At 36.6% G+C, this 24,732-nt stretch overlaps 1 protein-coding gene across 1 annotated transcript; it reads right to left on the bottom strand.

Annotated features, from left to right (window-relative positions):
• Positions 1–2,862: 2,862 nt before the first annotated feature.
• Positions 2,863–23,491, bottom strand: grb7 (growth factor receptor bound protein 7). Its single transcript, XM_022214758.2, has 15 exons — positions 23,372–23,491; positions 16,586–16,739; positions 15,250–15,376; positions 10,160–10,316; positions 9,957–10,078; positions 8,854–8,928; positions 7,856–7,993; positions 7,655–7,765; positions 7,300–7,398; positions 7,135–7,218; positions 6,932–7,048; positions 6,088–6,145; positions 5,914–6,001; positions 5,508–5,601; positions 2,863–4,043 (listed from the first exon to the last, which is right to left on the bottom strand). The coding sequence occupies exons 2-15, from the start codon at positions 16,732–16,734 to the stop codon at positions 3,897–3,899; spliced, it is 1,566 nt and encodes a 521-aa protein (XP_022070450.1). The 5' UTR covers positions 16,735–16,739; positions 23,372–23,491; the 3' UTR covers positions 2,863–3,896.
• Positions 23,492–24,732: the final 1,241 nt, after the last annotated feature.

Here is a 24,732-nt window from a genome sequence, read left to right as displayed (position 1 = left end):
TGTATTCAGAACCTCCCACGCTGTTACACAATGACCCATTAATCATATTACTGAACTATATGGTTATCATTGAAATTTTCCTTGAAGAACCAGTGAACTCTTTGCGAACACATTTTAATTTATGTGTTGATTATGTTTCGTATCAGTAATACAAGTCTAAAAAACTGATTCAAATGATCAAGTTAACACAATGAAGTAAAGAGTACTGGTAATCTGCAGCTATTTTCATAATTTCAAGGTAAAATTCTGATGTGTGATTTTCTAGCTTTGCAGATGTGGAAATCCAATGCACTGATTTCTTATACACAGATGCTTTTGGTGTTTTTTGTTGTAAAATAAAACAAGGCATTTATCACTGTTGGAAATTATTACAGGTATTATTTGTAACACTTTCTAACATTGTATGGACAAAGCAATAAATCAGTTAATGGATAAAATCATTTGTATTACAGATGCTATCAACAGCATGTCTTGTTCATTTTATTTAGTTGTCGGCCTTGGATGATGAGGTCCAGTTACCAGGAGCACTAGTCTGCAGCTTAACTGGTTCCGTCCTGCAGCTCCTCCACGCTGTCCTCCTCTCTACAGACCAAATCAAGTAAGATCTGTTTAGACTATGCAGACATCAACATGATCAGTATGTTATCTTTTGACCCATCCTAAAATCACAAAATAGAACATTTACTTTAAGTTAACTGTGTTTATGAAAATAGAAAATAATTACTGACAACTAATACTTTTTGGATGCTTTTATGCAGGAAAAGGGAACCAGGAAGCTGCTGTGGATCCTCTGCAGTATCTGGAGAGGTCAGAGGAACGGTTCTTGGAACAGATCGGAAGACACCAAGACGTGACCTCTGCCATGCTCCAGAACATCCAGAAGATGAATGAAAACCTTGGTTGCACTGATGGGACGCATGGCGTCGGTGCTGGAGCAACTGTCCCAGAATTAAACTGCATTGTTGACTATTGGCTTTTCTAGAAAATAAATCTTTTTTAGTACTTCACCTGTTTTGTATTTTACTCATGCACTTTGGGTGAATAAACAGAAATTTGTGATGAGAGATGCAAATTTTGTCTATAATGTACAGAGACTTTATTCAGTGTTCAGTGCACACTTTTGTTACACACATTTTGACAGATAAGCAGTTGTGCTTTTCAAGCAGATTTTAGTCAGAAACATCAGTAGCATATATTGTTTTTTTTTTTTTACTGTTACACCAATCTAGGTAGATAAACTGCACTACTGCAGCAGATATATTATTGAAATGTGCTTCTATTATGTGTCTACATACACTGCTCACAAATAGTTATTCAACTTTTGGGTGAAATTGATGGAAAATATAAAAAGTGCATGCTGTAGTGATATATCATAAAAGTAGGGTATTTAACTAGAAACATGCAATAGTGATTTCCTCATCTCAAAAAAAATTATTGAATCAAAAGCTAACAACAGTGGAGGGTATGTCACAATAAAAATGTCTCAGTTTGGACAGAACAGCAGCCTTCAGCTGAAATCCAGTACGATTGTGTCCCACCAGTGGCGTGATCATGGATGTGTCCAGGCAGCAGCTGACCTCTGCCTCGTAATTAGCCTTAAGACCAGCTATAAAGATAAACATAGATATTATCATTATCATCAACATATGGTGCAGTTGTTTAACCTTTAAGCTATGTAGGGATGCAAATGTAGTCGAAGCTAAGTAGCTAAGCTAATGCTAACACGTTCAGTGTTCAGAATCAAAACATCTCTAAAAATTACCTGTTTTCTCAAACGTAGTCGCCGTTCCCTGTGACAACCATGAAGATAGATAGATAATCACAGAAGAGCTCATCTGAAGAGCAAATGTCCAATCAGGTTCCTGTTTTTGTTTGCCATGTCCTTCCAGGGCTCAGTAGGAAAAAGTCTGAATATATGGAATGAAACTTTGAATAGATGGAATGAAAATCTGAACATTCTATATTCCGACTTTCATTATATATATATCAACTTTCATTATATATATATCAACTTTCATTATATATATATCAAGTTTCATTATATATATATATATATCGACTTTCATTATATATATATATCAACTTTCATTATATATATATCAACTTTCATTATATATATATCAAGTTTCATTATATATATATCGAGTTTCATTATATATATATCAAGTTTCATTATATATATATCAACTTTCATTATATATATATCAAGTTTCATTATATATATATCGAGTTTCATTATATATATATCAAGTTTCATTATATATATATCGACTTTCATTATATATATATCGACTTTCATTATATATATATCGACTTTCATTATATATATAATTTCCTAAACGGCATGCCATATATATATATATATATATATATATATATATATATATATATATATATATATATATATATATATATATATGTCTATGGGATTTATGGTTGATCCTGAGCAGTGAAAAACTAAGTTTAAATAAAATACTAGCAAGTAGTCGTTTGAAAAAAGTGATGAATTTGAATAAATGTAAGTAGTAGAGATGATTTTAAATATTTTTTTATCTAAATAAAGCACAAATGATCCTCTGATACGTCCTTAAATACAAAGATTTGTGTCTTTGATGGAATTCTGAGACACTCAGAAATCTAAAAATGTCAAAAGCAAATGCCAGATGAAGATAACACACTTAAATCACAAGGTAGAATGTTTGATATTGTCTGTAAATACATCCTTACCACAGAGAAGCTTTAAATGTGTAAAGTTATTAAATATTTAAATACAGAAAAATGAGCAACCTTTTAAATGAACTTTTTAAGAATCTCTGTTTAACATATTTTTTTTATTCAACATATAAAACAGGCATGAAAGCACAAGACACTGAAAAATAAAACGAACAAACCCTGTTTAATAAAACAAAATGAGGGAAAACTGTACATTTATGAGCTGGACTGAATGAATAATGCCCAGATGTGTAGATATTCAGACATTTTAAGGACAAATTTTCATGATAAAATGCAAACAGTGAGTGCAAAGGGAAAGAAAGTGTGTTTAAACAACCAAACAGGTCAAAATGTTTGAATGCTGAATTCATGATTAGTTTTAACCATATAAAGGTTAAATTAATAATGATCTTGTTGCTTAAAAATACAGTTTTTCCAAAACACACTGGAGGAAATCGGGACATTTTCCCAGAATTATATAAACATTCATTATTTGAGGTCAATTTGCGAACTTTAGCCACATTTTCTATTCTTCAGCAGTTAGATTCATCGTTTATTGAATTTTCACACATTTCCTGCACATAAAACCTGGTTATGTTGCATATTTAGTTGTCTAAATATCTAAAATGTTTCATGACACGACACGGCTCCCTTTCACCAACATTGTGCAAAAAAGGTGCAGTGAAATAGTCAATAATGTGACATTATTAATGAATTAATGCTAAAAAAAAAGAAGCAAAATTAAGAACATAAGGAGAATTTACATGCTACATGATGCAACCTGGGGAGTTTCCATGATCAGAATATCACAATCCACTTCAGTTTTAATGAATAAATGCGTGAGTTTCATGCTGCGGGTGAGAAATCCGGTGAATTCCTGAGTCTTAGCACCATCCAGTGGCTGGATCTCCTCACTGTGAAGCTCCTGGATTCTTCCTGGATCAAAGTTATCGACGGTTCTCCAAACATCCTGCAGCATCGAGAGTTCGTCCAACGCTAGTTGAGGCATCTTCGAGGAAACTCATCAATTAAAAACAAAACCCAGCCACTGTCTGGAGCTGTAGTGGGAAATAATTAAAAATACTAAAGAGAGGAAGGGAGGACGATACGCTCCCCGTCTTCTCGGTGTTTCCCTCGAGTCCACCCTGACGGCTTCATCGGATGAGGTGAAATCTGAGGGTCGTCTAAAGAGCCACACAGACGCAGGGATGTTTGAGGCAGACCGGCAGGATCCCCTTGTTGATCTGGTGGAACTCTACGAGCTGCAGCAGGTCGATGAACAGTGTGACGCCGTCGTCCATCGTCAAGTACTTCCTGCCTCCTTCCTCAAACTGCACAGACGGACAGAAACACAGCTGATGTGTTGCAGGATCCACATGACGAGCTGCTTTTAATGTTCAAAAAGGTCGACTCACACAGAATTTAGTACTTTAGTAATTCAGCCAAAAACTAAAATATTTTGGCTGAATTTTGAACATTTTATCTGTTTTAGACCTTGGAATATTTGTGTTTTCTCCCTCAAAAGAGTTCAGTATCTACAGAAATAAACCTCCTACAGTCCTTAAGTTGTTGAGAACAGACTGAGTAGTTTCCATTACATCAAAAATGATTAAATGTCACCAGGACAGGCTAATATATTAATTGTTAGGAATAAAAAAAATGGGAAAAAGTGCATACATTTCAAAGAAAAGTTCCTGTAATTGTAGATGTGTGGATATATCCAGAATTTACTTGGGAAACTATTTTTAAGATTCAATATCTCCAGAAATAAAACTCCCACAGTCAGCAAATTTGGTGAGGACACAGAATAGTTTCCAGTCGATTCTAATTATTTTTTAGCTCCAGTAGAGGCCAATATTTGAATTCTTTGGCCTTAAAAATGGAAAGAAATGCAAAATTTTCAAATGAAAGAACCTGTAAATATATATATATATATATATATATATATATATATATGTCACAGGCCAAATTAGAATCCAGGCAGATTTAGAATCCGCCTAGGCAGAATTAGAATTTTGATTTCGCCTAGGTGAAACCCTAACCCTCTAACAGGATTTTGGTATACAGTATATGAAAAAAAAAAAACAACCCAGAAACTACTTTGACAACATAATTTTTTGCCAAGTGTTGAGGACAAAAGTTGACATGAGTTCTAAAGTAATTATTTACCTTGTATCTAAAACCAAATTTCAAGGTACATAACTTTAGGGAAAACAAATAATTACATTAACAGAGCATATCACATTCAAAACCCTTCAAATTTCAATCTAGCCGAGGCAAAATCAAAATTCTAATTCTGCCTAGGCGGATTTAAAATCTGCCTGGATTCTAATTTGGCCTGTGACATATATATATATATATATATATATATATATATATATATATATATATATATATATATATATATATATATATATATATATATATATATATATATATATATGTGTATACATACATGGATGGATTCAGGTTTCTACTAAAAATACAGACTTTGGTCGACATTTCACCAGTTTTTGAGGCTCTAACATCAGTAGGATTGGCAAATATGACAAGACAAGGGTCCAGTTTTTTGCAAAATTTGATAAAAATGTTGACATGAACTCAGTGGTAGGAAACAATAACTGGTGTTCATAGTGGTCTATATGTTGTTAGATATGTGCAGTTAGAAGCTGCTTCCATGTTGACAGTGTGGATATCTGAATAGTTTCATGACGGACTAATTACAGACATCTTCAACACATATCCAGTACAGCTTACCCATAAAACATTTCTTTGAGAGAATTAATGAAACTCACAGGAATCACCAAGTAATGTTTGGTCTTCAGCTGGTAACACAGCGATAAGACGAAACACTGCGAGTGCTGCTGACTCTCACGGATCAGAAACATCCTGTAAAGACAGAGGAGAAGGAAATATCAGAGAAACCTCAGAACTGAAACTAACACATTTTGTTGATGCTTTGCTCATTGGTCGCTTCACTCCGACCCCCAGTCAGTGTTTCTAGACGTTTCTAAAGGCCAGAAGAGCATGAAGCAGCTAGAAAACAAACAGCCGGTAGAAGGTGTGACAGAGAGGTCACGCTCCACTGATCCCATTTCCTTCTTCTACAGTGTCACGGATCACAAACATACAAACTGTCAGAGGCCGGTCACTGCACAAAGCATGAAGCTTCGTGGATCTTTACCGAGTTCCTCCACTCACCCGTCCACCAGGCCCTGCTTCTCTATCAGCCTCTGAGCTTCTTTTCTCGACACGCCGCCATGAAACCACGGCAGCGTCTTGTGGATGGCTGAAAAACAAAACAAAACATGAGGAGCAGGATTTTTTATAAGAAAACCTCAGATTAGGAGTCAGTTCCATCTTATTTTGACTTACAGGAAGGTCTGGCTGCAGAGTTCAGGTTGGGCAAACTGCACCTCAGAGCTTCTCTCCTCTGTTTCAAGAAAAACAAACAACATGAAAAGAAAACAGACATTTTAGACATCACTGCATCTGTCTGCTCCTCTCAAAGAATAAATCCAGTTTCTGATTTCCTGAGTCTTATTTCCATTTTGAAAACATTTTCTGCAGACAGTCCTTTAACCCTCTGAGCAATAAAAGTCACAGGAAAGCTTAAAAAGAATATTACCTATAAAAAATATCGAATAATTCACCAAGCCTGAAAATATATAAACTCTAAAAAGAGTCTGATTTAGTCTGTGACACACTGTCACAAAGAATTTGAAAATGTGGAAGTTTGCAGTGTGAAAATATAGAATTTTTTCCACATTTTTAAACTTTAAAACGGGTAAGTTTGACCCGCAGGACGACACAAGGGTTAAAACAAGATAATTTCAAGATTGTTTGATTTAACAAGATATTTAAGATGTGTTGTCTTAAAATAAGTCCCTCCATCTTGCCGAAATTTCACTTGTCAAGTGTATTTGTCTTAAATCAAACGAGATGAGACATTTTGACTAAAAATAAGACAAACAGACTTGGTAAGATTTTGAGTTTTTGCAGTGTAAGCAGACCAGTTGTCTCCATATCGATTTGTAATCTAAATCTGACCTTCTCCCAACTACAACATAAAGCCAAAGATCAGAGAGAATCCTCAGAACGGATGCTGGCGTTGCTTGCATGAACTGCTGCTCTGTCGGTGTCACTTCTCCCGATAGCAGTAAACTGAGTTTCCAGCCTACTGAACTTCCACAACTCTCTGATCTCCCTCCATCCTCACCCTCCAGGCCTGACCCTCCTCCCTCTCTGCGCTCTGGGCCTCCGTTGGGTTCTGGATGACCCGACCTCCGGCTTTCCCCGAGAAGTCCATGGCCACCAGGCTGTCCTCCGACTTGGACTGCAGTTAAACAAACAAACATGTGAGCAGGTCCTATATAAAATTAAATCCACCGTGTTGCGTGGTGTCACGTCTGTTGAGCTCACTTTGCCGTCTGCGAGGTTCGATCCTTCCGGGCTTCGAGGCGCCGACTTGGACAAGTGGTAGTTACACTGGAGCTGCTTCCCGTACTGAGCAAACACAAACACCGTTCACTCATTTTACAGTCCACACTCGGATTAAAGCGCAATCAGGACCAGATAATTAAATACCTTGAACAATCTGAAAGCAGAGGTCCAACATGTTCGCGTCTGTTCGTTCTCAGCGCAAAGAATCTTCAGGTCCTGGACACGGATCGGGTTTCTGGAAGGCTGCACGAACACACCAACGCAAAAGAGAAAGTGAAGCTACGACAACTTATTATGGAATTAAATTATTAGATTGAAAAAGATGATGAGAAAAACACTGGGCGAGAAACAAAAACTAACAAATATACTGGACTAATCAAGAAGAAGAAGGAGGACACAAATGCTGAAGGGGAAAGCTGTCTGTTTCTTTTGGATAAAAGCGTCTTATAAATTAAACTGCAGAATATTCCTGCCTGGTGTGTCTTGAGGAAGAGCTGACCTTGATGCAGAAGGTGAAGTCTGCTGGAGCTCCGTACAGTTTCCGGCCGTTCACCGCGGTGTAGACGTTTAAATCATCCAGATCAGCGACGTACTGGAGGTGACGAGGCTCCTGCTCCACAAAAACACGAAGCGGATACAAGTTAAAAACCTTTCCTTGTTGGTTTTAAACTGTAGAAGCCACAACGTCGAACTTTCTGACCTTTGAGGAACCCTTGGTGGAGCTGTAGAGTCCGGAACGTCGCAGGAAGAAGTAAACCTTCTTCCAGGTTTTACGACTCGGCTCCTTGACGTGAAGGAAGCCTTGAATCTCCGGACATGTTCCAGACTTCAGCAGGTTCTGACCAATGAAAGGGTTCATCATTCGCATTAATTTGTCCACAAATAATCAGTTACTTTATCTGATTCTTAGGCGGCACAGCAAGACGGGAAAAAGTTACAGGAAATACACAAATTCAGATGTTTTTTTCAGGTTAATCATTTAGTTTTTACTCAGTTATTAGGACCAGAATGCAGAGACTCATTTACTAAACAGGATTTACACTCAGTCTCTGCAAACACTTGATTTCTGAGTTGTGATCACTGAAAACTACACATAATACAGGAAATAAAAACTATTAAATTAAACAAAACAAACTAAATTTGAAAAAAATAAATAAATAAAAAGCGAAATTACAATAAAACTGCATAAAATATAAAATACCAAAATGCTTTTTTTTTTTTTACAATAAAATGAAATACAGTGGAAACACGAATCAATTAATCAATTAACATTAAAAACCAGTTATTTTTTATGAACTTTGAGGATTTGTTCCTTTTGGTGAAGCTAATATTTTTGGATTTTGGACTTTCTGTGGAACAAAACAAGGTATTGAAAAAATGGGTCTGGACTTTTTCTTAAATTTTATAGAGAAAATAATCAGTAAAAACTAAATATTGTTATTACTAGCTGGGGAACAGCAGATCAGACATGTTTCTGTTGCATCTATACAAATTAAATGTGAATAACTAAGTAAAAATCTAAACAGAAATATACATGTTTCATTAAAGAAATCAGGTTTTACGGTTGTTAGTTCTTCAATGAATCCTTTAGGAGCAACTCAACCTGGAATAAAGGATGTAAATTTGGACACAAAGTGCATTTAAAGCTGCAGATCTACCGGTTTGTTCATTCGCTAAATTTTCTAAATCATTTTGTACCTGTATGAGCTCTGATGACGTCATCCCTTTGCTGACATCAGCGCTGTCTGAGATCATGTTCTCTGGGAAGAAAAGCTGCGAGACGAAGGAGGAAGACATCATTAAACTCACTTACAAAACAAAAGAAGCTGCTTCTGCTGCAGTCTGTCGCTTCACCGTCCCAACTTTGAACCAAATATGCAGATAAACACACTTTGTAAGAATCATTCTTTTTTTATATTTAAGATTTTTAATTCTTTTTGCTGATTTAAATACAGTAAAAAAAATAGTTGCTTAATGAGGGCATTAGTGGCAGTTTGGCCCTTTTATTGGTTTTAATGGTTACCTTGTAAATCAAGTTTGTTTTGTGATTTTTTTTAGTTAATGTCTGTAATTTAACAAAACAGACCAAATCTGTAAAATTGCCATTTTTCAATATTTCCTACAAAACATAGGAAAACCTGTATAAATAAATAAAAATCCTAAGTATGCAAAATTTCACTTTTCTATAACTGCGAACATCTTTAAAATTTAAAAAATGTGTTTTTTCTGATTTAAATACAGTATAAAAAGTGTAATTTTTACATATATTATTTATTGAAAATAAAGATTTCTGATGGGGACATTATTAACAGTTTTGCCCCTTTTTGTTTTAACAGGTAATTAGTAAATTTACTTCTTTTTAAAGAAAATTTACTAGTTAACGTGTTTCATTTAGCAAAACAGAGGAAATCTGTAAAATAACAGTAAATTGCTCGAAAAATGACATTTAAAAACATTTTTTTTTACAGTGCAGATTCCCCTCTATGCCTGGTGGGGGCAGCGTGGAGTCACTATGTAAACTTCCCACTGGAGCTTCAGTGAACTTTACTGTTTAAATAAAACCAGTTTTCAGAGTGAACCTCAGTTTAACAACAACAGACTGGAGGCAACGTCATAAAATATCCGCAGCATGAAGTCAGAGTGTCTGAAACCTGAAAACCATCCAGAACACAAACGCAAGACGTCAGGCTTTTAGAACGTCTGCTGTACCTACATGACATTTATAAGACAAAGGGAGGGATCTTCATGTCAAATCTGATCCTTTTAGAGGACTTTAAGGTCTGGGAGCTTCAGCTTCATACCATCGGCTTCCTGAAGAACTCGTACTTGGCGTAGTTTTTGCAGAACATCAGTCTGGTGTCGCCTTTTAGAGACCAGGTGGCCTGAACCTCCAGCACCACCTCGTGGTCCTCCAGACATCTTTCTGAGGAGACAGAAGGAGCTGTGTGAGATTTTAACGCTTCATTTATCCCTGTAGCTTGTTAAAGTTGGAGCAGAGCGTTACCTAAACCCAGGGCAGGATGGACTTCCAGCAGAGCCCAGTTCTCCTGATCACTGCAGTGAGCCGTCTGGACCAACTTCTGACAAACTTCTCTGGCTGTAGCTCCTCGAGAAACCCAGACCGACCTGCTGTGGTTGTCCTCACCGAACACCTTCACCAGCTGGAGAAACACCATTTACTTTAGTAAAAACAGCAGCATTTTAAAAACAATGTACATGAAGATAAATCTGAATAATGATCTGAATAGGTTGAGCAACATCAGCTTCTTAACATTACAATATTAGAACATGCTGGAAAAAGTTCAACATTTTTCATCAGACATTGTTCAAAATTAAAACTGTTTATATATTCGAGACTAATTCCACACATGCTACGTCACACTGCTGCAGAAATTCAATCAAATGGAGCCCCGACCCAGCACTGACTGAGTACACATAAACAGAGGTTTGATGTTTATGTGTACTGAGCCCCGACCCAGCACTGACTGAGTACACATAAACAGAGGTTTGATGTTTCTGCACCATAAATATATTTATTTTTGAAGTTATCCTGTTGATACACATACATTATCATTCAAATTTGGGATCGCTTACGAATGTTCTTATTTTTGAAAGGAAAGGATTTTTTTCAGTGAAGACAGCATTAAATGAGTGATAAATCCAGTCTAGACATTGTTAATGTGGTAAATGATTATTCTAGCCGGAAACGGATGATTTTTAATGGAATATCTCCATAGGGGTACAGAGGAACATTTCCAGCAACCATCACTCCTGTGTTCTAATGCTACATTGTGTTAGCTAATGGTGTTAAAAGGCTCATTGATAATTAGAAAACACTTGTGCAGTTATGTTAGAATATAAATAAAAGTTTTAATGAAAAACATGTAATTGTCTGGATGACTCCAAACTTTTAAACAATAGTGTATCTGCAAACATACACACCGATCAGGCTTAACATTGTGACCACCTGGCTATTGTGTTGGTCCGTCTGTTGCTGCCAAACCAGCCCCGACCCATCTAATGGACTCCGCTAGACCCCTACAGACGCTGTGGTATCTGAGATGCAGACCCTTTAAGTCGTGATGCGAGGCTTCCATGGATTGGACTTGTTTGTCCAGCACATCCCACAGATGCTGGAGAATTTGGAGGCTAAATGAACACAACTTAAACTGGTGAATTTTACACATTTGTGACTCCACTGGCCCTAATACATAGTTACCGCCTTTGATAACACAACATGACTTTTAACGAACGTCAGCACACGGAAGACAAGAAGCCAAAAACCGAAGCCAAGAAGCTATCAACTGAGCTGCAGAGTCAAACAGTATTTAAGAGTATTTAATGGGCCCTAGCTGTTCAAGAGAGAGTTCTTCAAGTTCTTACTAATTTTAGTCTGACGCCCAGGGCAGGTTTGTTTACTCTTAATCCTGTTTGTCTCTGAAGGCGAGCTGGAGTTTCGGTGTTTACGACTCCGGTTTCATAACTAATCCTGAAAATCACGGATCTCGTTTCCTCTTCCTGTCTCTCTGGATTCTGCAGTGTTCCTGATGCTGCTGGGGTGAACAGGGTACAGGTCATGCAACGGTCAGAACGGTTTTAATGCATCTGGATGATGCAAGTCGAAACACAACAAACCTGCCGAACCAGAAAGCCGCAGCCGTCAATTACCGAGTCCAGACCAGTCAGACAAGTGTTGGCGTCAGTCAGGATGAATAACATCGAGTGGAAGGATTATAAAGATAATTTCTGGCAGTAAAAACGTCTCGGTTCAATATCCGGTCGGTCAACTTTGACTTATTTCACTGGAGCTAAAGGTAGCAAGATGGGAAAACACCGAGACTGGATCAGATATTCAGACAGTAGAGGTTGTGTTACATATGGTTGTAGTAAACAATTAAAGCTAATTGCTAAAAAAAAAAAAAAAACTCGAAGAAGAAATTAATAAAACTTTGCTTTTCCACAAAAGAAAAACGTAGAGAATTCCTCAGTCAGGATGACGTGAGCAGAAGGACTATAAAGATCATTTCTTTCAGTAAAAACGTCTTGGTGCAACATCTGGCCGATCAACTTTGACTTATTTTACTTTCTGTACTCTGGGAATGAAGGTAGCAATGTATGAAAACATAAAATATTAGAAAAAGGTGTTTCTACTTCTGATTAAGCGCAATAACTATTTTTAGAAACATTCAAAAACCACCTCAAGAGAATGTAGAAACAATTACCAGAAGATGACGGTAAAAAATGACCGTCCAAAAGTATCCTGACATCTACACAATGTGATGATTCTAGCCATCTATCACCTTTGACTTATCCAGAAACATGTTGTGGTATCAGCAGGCTGCCCAGACATCCCCTCTTTCCAGCAATGTTTTCCAGTTCCTTTTGAAAGATCCTGAGGTGTTCCCAGGCCAGATGAGATATGTAATCCCTCCAAGAAGGGTCCTGGGTCTAAAACAGGATCTCCAGAGAACCTCCAAAGGAAGGAGTCCAGGAGGAAACCTGATCAGATGCCAGAACCACCTCAGCTGGCTTCTTTCTGACACCAAAATCTCAGCAATATATAAGAACCAGCGACTCGACTCCGTTTGTATAAAGTTTCTCACTTTATCGCTAATTTAGATTTTCAAACTTGGTTACTTCACACATGGAACTTCAACACTTCAAATATGGTCTTCTCTCCAATCTTAGACATCCAAACACTTCAAGATTGTAAAATAACATCACAAACTAGAGGATATTATGAAGGTTATCGTCCCAGAAGGAGCAGAAGGAGCAGAGCACCGGTTCATGTGATCTTATGTGGAAACAGATGGAAACAGAATGGAGTCTCTGGTGCAACAACTAACATTTTACTTTATGACTGAAACAACTTGTCATGGTCTAGAAATTATTTAAAATTTAGAGTTTTACTAATTTACAATCTGCAGTTATTGTCTTTTCTGTAATTTTTACACTTTGACGGCTGGACTGGACCCTCTTAAGGGCCAGTCTTGGCCAGCGGTGGCCAGCGGGCCGCATGTTGGACACCCCTGCATTGGAGCATTCAAAACTGCATGCACTTTACTTCTTGCTAATAAAAACAAGCATCTGAATGACTCAGCGGTCAGAGGAGACGCAAAATAAAACCTGCAGACGTCACTCAGGGTGAAGAAAAATACCCACAGGGTGTTTCTGCAGAATGTTTTTTTTGTTATTAATTACACAACCCACAAGGCGACTGCAACACGCCGACACGTTGACTTAATTACAGACATGTTTACTCTGGCAGTATTTGGAACTGTCAAACACTTCTGCTGTTGGCAAACAAGTTTAGACGTGTTGAAGGCATCGACCTGCTGATGTCACTTGAAGATGTGAGCAGGTGTGAAGAGATTCCCGTGTGTCTAAACTAAATCCTTTTCATAAAGAAAAAGCTCAACATTTCTCCTACTGACAATAAATATCATGAAAAGACCAAAACCAACCACCTGTTCGTTCAAGTCTGACTCTTGTCCACCGTCTTTGGCTAATTTGATCCAATGGAAGATGTGAATCTTTAAAAATTAAGCTGGGAATTGTAGTTTCCAGCAGATGTTACTCAAACAGGAGAAAAAGGTTTGAAAGGCATGTTTTCCTTAGATAAAACATGGAAAATACATTATTTATCAGAGCACATTTTCAACTTTCCGATGGTCCATGAATGCATCATGCATGAGGAAAACACCACAAATAAGTTCAGAATTGAGATACAGTTTTTAAAAATCAACAGAACATTTGCACCAAATCCTGCAAAAATAAAAATAAAAAATTCAGAGCTTCTAGACACAACTGAGAAGCCGTGACAGACCAACAGTCATGTGACGAGAGTCTTCGGCTGAACTGCAGGCAGTGTTCATACAGAGCAGATGTATGCATGGACGAAAACTAATCAGCGAGATTAAGAGGAAAATCAAATCTACTGGATCAATTAAATAAATGCAGCATGGCTCAAAAACTGGAGCAAGTTGTTGGAGATACATGCAGCATGGTGAAACATCTCTACAGCTTATAAGCAGAATAATGTGAATAAGAAGTTTTAAAAATGTAAACATTAAATCTATAGCAGCATTGGGGACACCTGTGGGCACTAATTCCTTTTTTGCAATTATTATTGAATAAACAAAGGAATTCTACTTTGGGTTTGACATTTTTAAAAGCTTTTCATCACTGTGTGTCATTCTGCACAGAGGACATTCCTGACTTCTCTCTACTTCTACTAAAGGTTGTTCTGTTTTCATTGAGGTGCAGAACTTTACATTGCAGTGAAAATTGAGTCTACAGTGAGGAAAAATGTCCAGAAAATTCTTGGAGTTCAGATGGCTAACTAGGATCTTTAAACTTGCGTTTTGGAACTTTTGTCGCCCCCTTCCGGCAGCGACAGGAATAACACTAACATGGTCAACACATGCTAACAATTTAAGCTTCGTTGTCAGTCTTTTTCTCTTTTAGATTGTAATCCCTCCTTTCCAAGGGACAAGTTTCTTTTTCCTCCAAAGTATCACAAACCTTTCGATGCTTCTTAATTTTTCCTTGATAGAGTTCACTTTACTGCAACCAAATCCATCTCCAACATGACGATTACTTTCCATTTTGATTCTGGCAAACTTATCATTGCTAGCTGGCATGAAACACTTTGCTCCTTGTACACCAAAGCAGGAATGTTACCATAAAAACAGATTTAAAACTGCTCTGACAGGATTAATCTGTATTTTGTGAGCTTATTTGGCTTGAATGCAACAGATGTTCATTTACACTCCAGCTTAAGTAAGTTTTAAGGATTCCTGTAAAATGAGGTTAAAATTCATCTTTCTGAGGGAATCCAGTGGGAAAAACAAGGAAATAACACCACAGTGCCTCTAATTCATGGATTGTTTTCATGTAAAAGTGAAACTAAGACGGTGAATGAAAGACGTCGACTTCACACAAACAGAAAAATACAACAACACATTTGAACCGAAGCTCTGAGGAAAACAGTAACTAGACACGTGAGAGTTGGTGTTTGTCCAAAGTGCAGCCAGCATAAACACTTCCAGATAAAATGGAGTTGTAAAGCGGCAGGTCGCTAACATGACTTACATGTTTGTCGGTGGACTGTGGTGGCAGCGAGCTAATGAGCACCGGAGACTTGGAAGGCGTGCACAGCTCTGGGAAAGGGTTTGGGATGGTGGGAACGGAGGACGACAGCAACTCGACACCTTTAGACCTGGAAAAAAAACAAAAGAGTCACAGTTCACCATTAACAGATGAGTCTGCCGATATTTTACATTGTGCTAATCGTCAACAAAATCCAAGAAAACGGGAAAACCAACAACGAATTGATGCTCACAGCAAAAATATTGTGTACCTTTGATAATAAAGGAATTATGAACGCACACTGTAGTTTACTTTGAGCATCCAGCCTCCATAAATATTCACCACAGCATGAAATGTGTGGAAAAAAGCCCCCGACAAGACTTTAGTTTGAGCAACATTTGCTAAAAAAAATTAAGGGTGCAGCTGTTTTAGAAAATTACAGCGTCTTCTGACATAAAATAAACAACGTATTTGTGATTCCCTGTCCTCCTGGTGACATATTATGGCCAAGCAAAGTTAAAATAAAATAAAAATGGACGACATGGAGTAAAATGAAATATCTCAGTCGCCCCCTGGTGGCTGGTTGCAGTAAAGATCATACCAACAAAGTACGACTGGTCAAGAAACAAGCCGATAGTTCATCCAAGTTAGGATTATTTTCCTTTCTTTTGTCTCACAACAACAAATTAAAAAGAACATTGGCGTATAATGTTGACGTGGACTTGTTAGCTCTGGTTTGGTCTCCACCAACTGTTCAGAATAAAATATGGGGCTTTAGCACCTAAATACTATATTTACCAGCTAGTTTCTAGAAATTGTTCAGGTGGTGGACATTTAATGTGGAGTTTAATGGGTTTATCAGGACTATTTAGTTAACTACTTTTCAAAAAAGGTGTTTCCATCTAACATGAAGTGCTTTAACAACTGCTACTTAGCACAGAAAGATTTTTTTTCATTAAAATTTCTGCTATTTCATGAATTTTTTTAGGTGACTGGTCTTAGAATTCATGAAATGTTTCCCAGGAAAGCCATTAAATTCATCAAAAAAAGTCATAAACCAGTTTCATTGAGCATAAAAGGTGCTTTTTGTGACTTTTAGGACTTTTTTTTGACACAGGTCTGTGTTGACGGCTCCCAACCCACTCTACAACCACAGTTTAATCACTTTAGGACTGAGAGTATCGACCATCTCGGTAGAAACCGGTCGCTTCTTCAAACATCAGATGACTCGCAGCCTGTTGTTGAGTCACGGCTTTAGTCAACATCCACCTTCAGAAGCCCAATGACTCATGTCCACCACGGTGCTGAATCACTGCTGAGTATTGCTTCCTGGTCCTACCTGTTGGAGGCGATGAGGATCGGCTGGGAGCGGCGGATGGATGGCGAGTCGCCGACCAGAGGAGCCAGAGTCAGAGTCGAACCTCCGGACGCCTCCTGCCTGTCCGACGCCTCGAACACTTCAGTCCAGGGACCAGCCACCTCCATCATGACACCTGGACAGGAAGCAGGAAGTGTTTTAAAGAGGTTGAAAGTCAGTGCTGCTGCCAAGAGCGCTGCTGAAATCCACATGCAAACTAAACCCATGTGTTTGTTTAGAAGGAGCGCAATGCAAACTCAGTGTCTTACATACAGGGATACACAACTAATATTAACAGAAATGAACACTTTAACAAAATGCACCTTAATATATGTTAATTGCTGTGTTCAATTTTGTCAAAATCACTTTAAATTTGTAATCTTTGTGTCCTTAGCAGTCAGGTAGATTCTTGAAAAATGCTTAAAATAAAAGTTACAATCAGCTGGTGATAATTCTTCAATGTTTGAAGCACAATATCAGAACAATTAAGAATGCAAATAATATCAACCTTATTTGTACAGTGATTTTCCAAAACAAAGTCATTTGCAATAAAGAAAATGTCAAATTAGACAAATAACAAAAATAAATTCAAGCCAACAGATCCCAAACATGCAATATAAACAAGATACACTCAACAAAAATATAAACGCTCCACTCCTTCCACTCCTCTTCAATGGCTGTGCGAAGTTGCTGGATATTGGCGGGAACTGGTACACACTGTCGTGCATCCCAAACATGCTCAATGGGTGACATGTCTGGTGAGTGTGTTGGCCATGCAAGAACTGGGACGTTTTCAGCTTCCAAGAATTGTGTACAGATCCTTGCAACATTTTTGATCAGTATTCAGACAAAACAAGACTCTGCAGATATCCAGTTTTTAAATTTGATTTCTAAATTGTCAGAAAATAAAAAAGCACGTTTATCCCAGACATCTTCAGAGGTTGTAGTTTATCTGACTCCAATCCAAATAAAAAAGCACGTTTATCCCAGATGTCTTCAGAGGTTGTAGTTTATCTGACTCCAATCAAAAACCCCAAAATATTCCATTTATTATCAATTTAAAAAATACAAATGTAGCAGATAGAGGAGAGGCTCCAACTGGTGAATATTTGGCATTTTGTCCATACAAATTTAAAGAAACTGTTATCAGATTAATTTTCTGTCAGCTGTTTCATTTATCTAATAATAACAGCTCAGTAATGAAACAACCATTAGTTGAAGCTCTAAAGGAAACATCCACAGAAAAGCATATTTTGTCAAACACTTTACTTTTAAAATTGGATTTATTTACAAAAAAGTCCATGAAAAACTAATTGGAGACATAAAAATGCACACTGCGTTTACGACCATTTTCACTTTTGGTGTCAAACTTGATGTTACTTCTGATATTTTTAGATCTGCAGTCGATTATCTGAAGCCAGTTGTCGTCAGACTGTAGTAAACAAAGACGCTTCCGTGATTGAAACTGCAGCACATGACACTAATCAACACAACTGCGACAACAACATGGTGACTCACATTCTAGTTTCTGAAAATAGACGTTGTTGGCGGATGGCCAGAAGTAAATGTGAACCTGAATTTCCACAAAAACACTGAGACTGAACGCTGTTACTCTGAATACGGAGCTCATTTCCTGCAGTTCAACATAAAAACATTTAAAAAACACAAAATAATGAGCAGTTCAGTCTCTATGTTTGGTTCTTTTTGTTGCGTTAAATGAGAAGATTTTACCTGAAAAAATATTATTTGACTTGCTTTATTTAAACTCAGAATTTGGGTTTTATGTAAAGATTACATTAAATTTTACATTTTACAAATTTTTAATTTTTTTTACATTTTACAAGAAAGAATTTTATGGAATTTAGTATCAAATTGAGCTGCAAAAATTAACTAATGAATCAATTATTTGACTGCTATTTATAAAAATTGCCAAATATTTTAATAATAATACAGTTTGAGTTATTTTGTAGACAAAAAAAACACTCCTGGGTTCTCATTTCAGCTTCTTAAATGTGAATAATTTCTGGTTTCTTTCTTCCTCTGTGACAATAAAATGAATATTTTTGGGTTATAAGCAAAACAATTTGGGAAACACTAACATTTTCCAATAATTTTTGTCATTTTATTGCTCAAATAATATAGCTAAAATATTTATTTTTATTTTAAATATTTAGTTTGTTTTAGTCAATTTAACTCTTTATTTATTTACTTATTTATGTGTTTATTGTATTTTTTTACTATTATAATTATTATTTCCGGCCTTCTTTATGGTTCTACCCTCCATTTTCTTTTATTCTCCACTTGGATTTGACATTTTTGGTTCCTTTATTCTGTTATCCGATGCTCTATTGATTCCTTTTCTAAATATTTTACCATGTTTAACTCAGTTTGTAAGGTAAACATATATAAATAAAGCTATTCATTCATGTTATTAAAAGCATCAGATTCACTTTTCTAAGCTCAGTGTTCAACATTTGCTAAATTTAAAACCAAACATAAAGTCAAACATATTGATTAACTACGTTAATCAATATTAAATCTAAAAAAACAGCAGAAAATGTTTGTATACTGGCTTTTAAATCAGATTTTTTTTCTGTTGCGTCCTGGTTCACGAGCTTAAGGAGCTCTAAATATTCATGTGATGGACAAAAAGTTAAGCTAAGATTCACAAACAAACCATCTATGGCGTTACACATTGATTCCACATTGGTTAGTGTGACAGAAAAATGACTCTTTCCCCTTTCTAAGGTGATAAAGGCCATTAAACAGTCAGACACTGAAAGAGGAAGATCTGCCAGGATTCTCTGCTTTGCTCAAGGTGAGATATTATCTGTTCTGATGTGACTAAGCAGACTAGTTGTCTCCATATTGGTCTGTAGTCTAAATCTGACCTTCTTTCAGCTACAATATAAACCCAAACATCAGAGAGAATCCTCAGAACTGATGCTAGCGTTGCTTGTATGAACTACTGCTCTGTCGGTGTCACTTCTCCTGATATCAGCAAACTTTACTCTCCACCTGAATCATCTCGGTCTCCTCATTCCCTCCACCTGTAGGCATTTAAACCTTTGCGTTGCTTTCGTGTAAAGCAGATCACCCATGAGGAGGTTCATTGGAGTTCAGTGTTTCCCTTAAGGACAATTCAATCAAACATCACCGTAAACCTGTTCAACCACCCGAGCTGCTGTCGCTTCACATTTACACTGCTGCTTCTATCAAAGCTCAGATTGTACAAGTTCTGTACCTGTCGGGTTTGGTTTAATTTGGGTCAGTTTATTAGGTACATCTATCAGGACATCAGACTAATTTTTAGCATCCAAAATCGTTTATTAACCCTTTAACACCCTAGGGTCATACAGTCTGCCTGGATTTTTTGATTTGGGCTGTGAAACATTTTCAGCATTTCTAAGTTAATTAATATTGAAAAAGGCTCCATGTGCTTTAAAAAATATTATCAGCCCATTGCACACTATTTTTTCACATTTTCAGAGCCTTACTGCAATATATTCTGTTATATTTAACAATTTTTCATTATTTTTTGTATTTTCAGAGCCTTACTGTAATATATTCTGTTATATTTAACAATTTTTCATTATTTTTTGTATTTTGAGAGCCTTACTGTAATATATTCTGTTATATTTAACAAATTTTCATTATTTTTTGTATTTTCAGAGCCTTACTGTAATATATTCTGTTATATTTAACAATTTTTCATTATTTTTTGTATTTTGAGAGCCTTACTGTAATATATTCTGTTATATTTCTAACTTTTTGTGTTTTGTTTTACACAAATAAAGATAATTTCACCTTAAAATGCTGCAGAAAATGAACAGCGTTTGATGCTCCTGCCAGAGGAAGCAAGACTCCGAGTTCAAACAAAACGTGCACGTTGAACTTGTTGTTGTGTTTTTATTTGCATGCAGCAGCTGACGATGATGATGATGATGATGATGATGATGATGATCTGCTGCCTCGGAGCTTTGATCCGGGAGGAGGCAGAGAGTCGGTCTGACTATTTCTTTATTCTCAAACAACACAAGCCTGTTCAAACACTCGGCGGTTAGCAGTTTAAAGTCGCGTCAAAGAGTCGTGTGTGAACAGGTGTAGCAGAAGAAAAACACCTGATCCAACCTGAACCTGCCTCCTGAAGCAAAGAGTCGCCCAGCAGAGTTCATCTGTTCACCGTTTGGTCAATAAAAGGTCAGAAAATGACCAAAGTGACGCCTTCAGGTGTCTTCTACTCCTTAAAAACTAAGAAAAAACCCCAAATTATTCAATTTACAGGAAGATAAAACAACGAAAAGCAGCAAATTCTCACATTTAATTGGCTTTAAAGTGTTCATAATAAATTTAAAATGATGGTAAAAAGTGCCTCTTTCCAATACTGAAGCCCTATTTTCTTTTTCCATGTGGTAAACTAAGCAATGCTGCAGAATGTGACTATTTTTGTCATTATTTATTAATTTGTCAATAATTCTTAGTAGGCTGATTAATTGTTGGGTCCTTAAAGAGCTCCCAGAGTCCAAAAATTCAAAGATATTGGATTTATATAGGGGCAAATTTTAGACCCAGAAATCTGAGAAATGCTGCAGCTAATGATTATTTTCATTATTGATTCATTTGGCAATAATTTTCTTGATAAGTTGATTAATTGTTGGATTTACAAAGTGTCTGAAAATTGTGAAAAAACAACTTTCACTAGCTCCCAAAGTTCAAAAGTCCAGAGATATTTTATTTTTAATCAGTAGATTTAGAGGCTAAAATATGATTAAAGCTGCAGCTGATGAATATTTGTAATTTTTTTGTTTTAATATTGATCAATATTTCATTAATTTTCTTTATAAGTTCATGCATTTTTACTCAAAGTGGCAGAAACCTGCGTAAACCAACTTTTACCAGCTCCCAAAGTCCAAAATTCAAAGATATTCGATTTATACGAGGTTTAATTTGAAAAGTTTAGATGAGACTGATATTTCAGCTAATGATTATTTCCCAATAGTATTTAATTTGGACGTTTATTTTTTGATAATTTGACTGATTAAGTCTATAAAATGTTGGAAAACTGCTCTTGGACTCCAAAATTCAAAGATATTTATTTTATAAGGAGCAATTTTGAGAATCTAAAATTTAATTTTTATTAAAAAGTTAAAATGATAATAAAAATCTTGTTTAATCTATTATTTCAGCTCTATTTACACAGTTTGAATTGTACATTTTCCCATTTTCCATTTAAAACTGCCTGAATTAAAAGCTTTCATAACAGTGATTAGACTCCTGAAGAAAGTGGAGCAACTGAAACCTAATAAAACACACGAGTGGCGGGAAAACGGTCGTTATCAGACCTCCAGCATTTTTCTGAGTCATAAACAGAAATAACATTTTACTTCTGTGAAGGAAAATAAAGTCAAACACTTGCAGCTAGTGATCACAAATATGAAATCCTGGTGACAGACTGAGCCTCTGATCAGATTTATTCCACTAATTAAACCTAAAATGAAAGCTAACACAGGTGAGGTGAAGGGAAAGCACCAGAACTTCATAATGAAACTGCATTTAAATGACTCAGCAGCTTTAATCCACTTCCTCACTTTTAATGAATTCACACCAGGCTGACTTTATCTCTATATGACCTTCTATTAGCAAAATAACCGCAGTCTGGTGTGAGACATTTAAAGTTAGACAATCTACCTTAAATATTTAAGGTTAATCTGAACAAATCTTGCATTACTTTGACATTAATAGTCTTTTATCAAATCTGTAAACAAAACATGACCAGCGGTACCAACTAGTGGTTATAATTAGACCTCAAATCAAAGCTAACACTGGTGACGTGTAGACATAGTGCCAGACTCCAGAGGGAAACTATAGAAAATTGATGTCTTTCCTGTTTTAAAATTTTAATCCACTTCAGGACACTATAATTTAACACTGATAAATTTGGTAAAGTTCGGCTGACTAAAATCAAAGCTAACACTGGTGAGGTAAGGCAACAGCAACAGACTTCCATAGTAAAATTGTTCAAATTGAGGTGTCTCTTGTTTTAAAAACTTAATCAGCTTCTGCACACTTTTAATTAGTTGACAATAAGACAGTCATGAATTCGGCTAAGTTCGGCTGACTTTTTCTCTTTGTAATAACTTTTTATTAACAAAATTAAAAGGGGCTAAAAAAAAGGATCAGTAAGCTGGCCTGAATGAACAGAAATTAACAAGTTTAACAGAAACCCTTGAAGCTTATCTAATGAAATCTGCATTTGTTTGATAAATTCAGTCTCTTATCATATCTGTAAACAAAACGTGACCAGCGGTACCAATTCTAGGTGCTAATTAAGCCTAAAATCAAAGCTAACACTGGTGAGGTGCAGACATAGTGCCAGATTCCATAGTTAAACTGTAAGAAAATTGATGTTTCTCTTGTTTGAAAATGTTAATCCACTTCAGCACACTTTTATTTAGTTGACACAAAAACAGCAATAAATTCGGCTAATTTCGGCTAACTAAACACCTTGGGCTGACTAAAATCGAACCTACCACAGGTGAGATGCAGACACCGCCAGACTCCATAGAGAACTGTACTAAAATGATTCATCTCTTGTCTTAAATTTTTAATTAACTTCCTCATACTGTAAATTAGTTAACACCAAGACAGTGATGAGATCTGCTAAGTTCGGCTAGCTTTCTGTTTTTATATAAACTTTAATTCGGGGTTAAATTCACCTCCCTGCACCTGTCCGGACTTGCTAGCTGGTTAGCATCCCCTCAGTCCTACCTGTAACCGGTGAGTTCGCAGGTTTCAGCTTTCAGCCATCCTGTTGTTTTCCTGGTCTGCTGCTGAGCTTCGTGTAGTTTTTTTAGTGATACTACCGTGTGGCTAACAGACAAGATGCCACCGCAGAGTGCCCACGGCAGTGAGCAGACAGCGGGAGGGAGGGAGGAGTCTGGCCGGCAGGTGTGCTCGGTGCTCCCGCCTCCTCCCTCATCGAGGCCATAGACAGGTGTGGAGCTTCCGGGTTCATGCACTTCTGTAGTGTGTTCTTTGTTGTTTTTTTGTTTTTGTTGAAACATCTCCTCTAAGGCACAAACAGTCAAAATAATCCCTGCAGACTTAGATCAGTATAACAACATATGATGCATAAACATTAAAAAAACAAACTGTGAATTCAGTGAAACTGTTGACAAATTTACATTTAGCATCCATAGATGATGAAAAAATAACAAAAACAAGAGCTATACAGACTATTTGTGGTTATTTGAGTTTCATTTTTATTGATTTTGCATCGGTTTAGTCGTTTTATTTTTGTGTCATATTTTGACTGTTTTTTGTGTTTTTGTGTTTTGTGTTTTTGTATGTGTGTGTGTTTTTTTTATCACTGTTTAGCATCCTTATGACAGTTTTGAGTTGCCTTGTAGTGATTGTTTGCATCTCTCTTTTGTTTTTGTATGTTTTTGTGGTTGTTGTGCATCCATTTTCTGTTGTTTTGCAGCACTTTTTATAGTTATTTTGCATAGTAATTGTTTTTCATACGTTATTAATCACGCCGGACGTACGTCAGCGGGGTTACTGCATTCGCTTCGGTATCTGGCTGGGTAAGTATGTATGTATGTGGGTGGGTGGGTGTGTATGTCCGGTCAGATATCTCTGCAAGTGCTGAAGTCAGGATAATCAAACTTGGTACTGAAGATCAGTTTAAGGTCCCCTGCTCAGTTGTGGAGTTAGAGGTCAGCAATCAAGTAGGAAGGGATATACGTAGGATGATCAAAATTGATACAGAGTATCATGCATGGGCGTGGTTCTGCCCTCTACTGAGGGCTCGTCTAGTTCATATAGATATGCCAAATTTGTTTTTGTCTCTTTCTGATGATTTCATTGGCTTCTAAATATGAACTATAAACTGCGAACTTCTCAGTAGAGCATCGGCCTCCTGTTCTTGCAACTAGATGCCATCTACTACCAGCTAAACCGATGTTTTAAATTGGTAATTATGACATATTACATTATGATATATGTTTTGCTTAAACTGGGACTAAGCATTTTGTCATTCTAAGCATTTTGTCATTCTAAACAGAAACAGCTGAAAACTAGACCTGCTCTCCTATAATAGCTCTTTGTCTCCACCTAGAGGTTAAATC

Source organism: Acanthochromis polyacanthus, chromosome 19, assembly GCF_021347895.1.
Source record: "Acanthochromis polyacanthus isolate Apoly-LR-REF ecotype Palm Island chromosome 19, KAUST_Apoly_ChrSc, whole genome shotgun sequence".
NCBI lineage: Eukaryota > Metazoa > Chordata > Actinopteri > Pomacentridae > Acanthochromis > Acanthochromis polyacanthus.
The sequence above is the reverse complement of the archived record's forward strand: the minus strand, read 5'-3'. Positions and strand labels throughout refer to the sequence as shown.

Coding starts and splice junctions, on each gene's coding strand:
- grb7 (XM_022214758.2), bottom strand. CDS start 16,734: ATGATGGAGGTGGCTGGTCCCTGGACTGAAGTGTTCGAGGCGTCGGAC. Junction 8,929..9,956: donor AGTTCTTCAGGAAGCCGATG/GTATGAAGCTGA, acceptor TTCGTCTCGCAG/CTTTTCTTCCCAGAGAACAT. Junction 7,049..7,134: donor CGAACCTCGCAGACGGCAAA/GTGAGCTCAACA, acceptor GTTTAACTGCAG/TCCAAGTCGGAGGACAGCCT.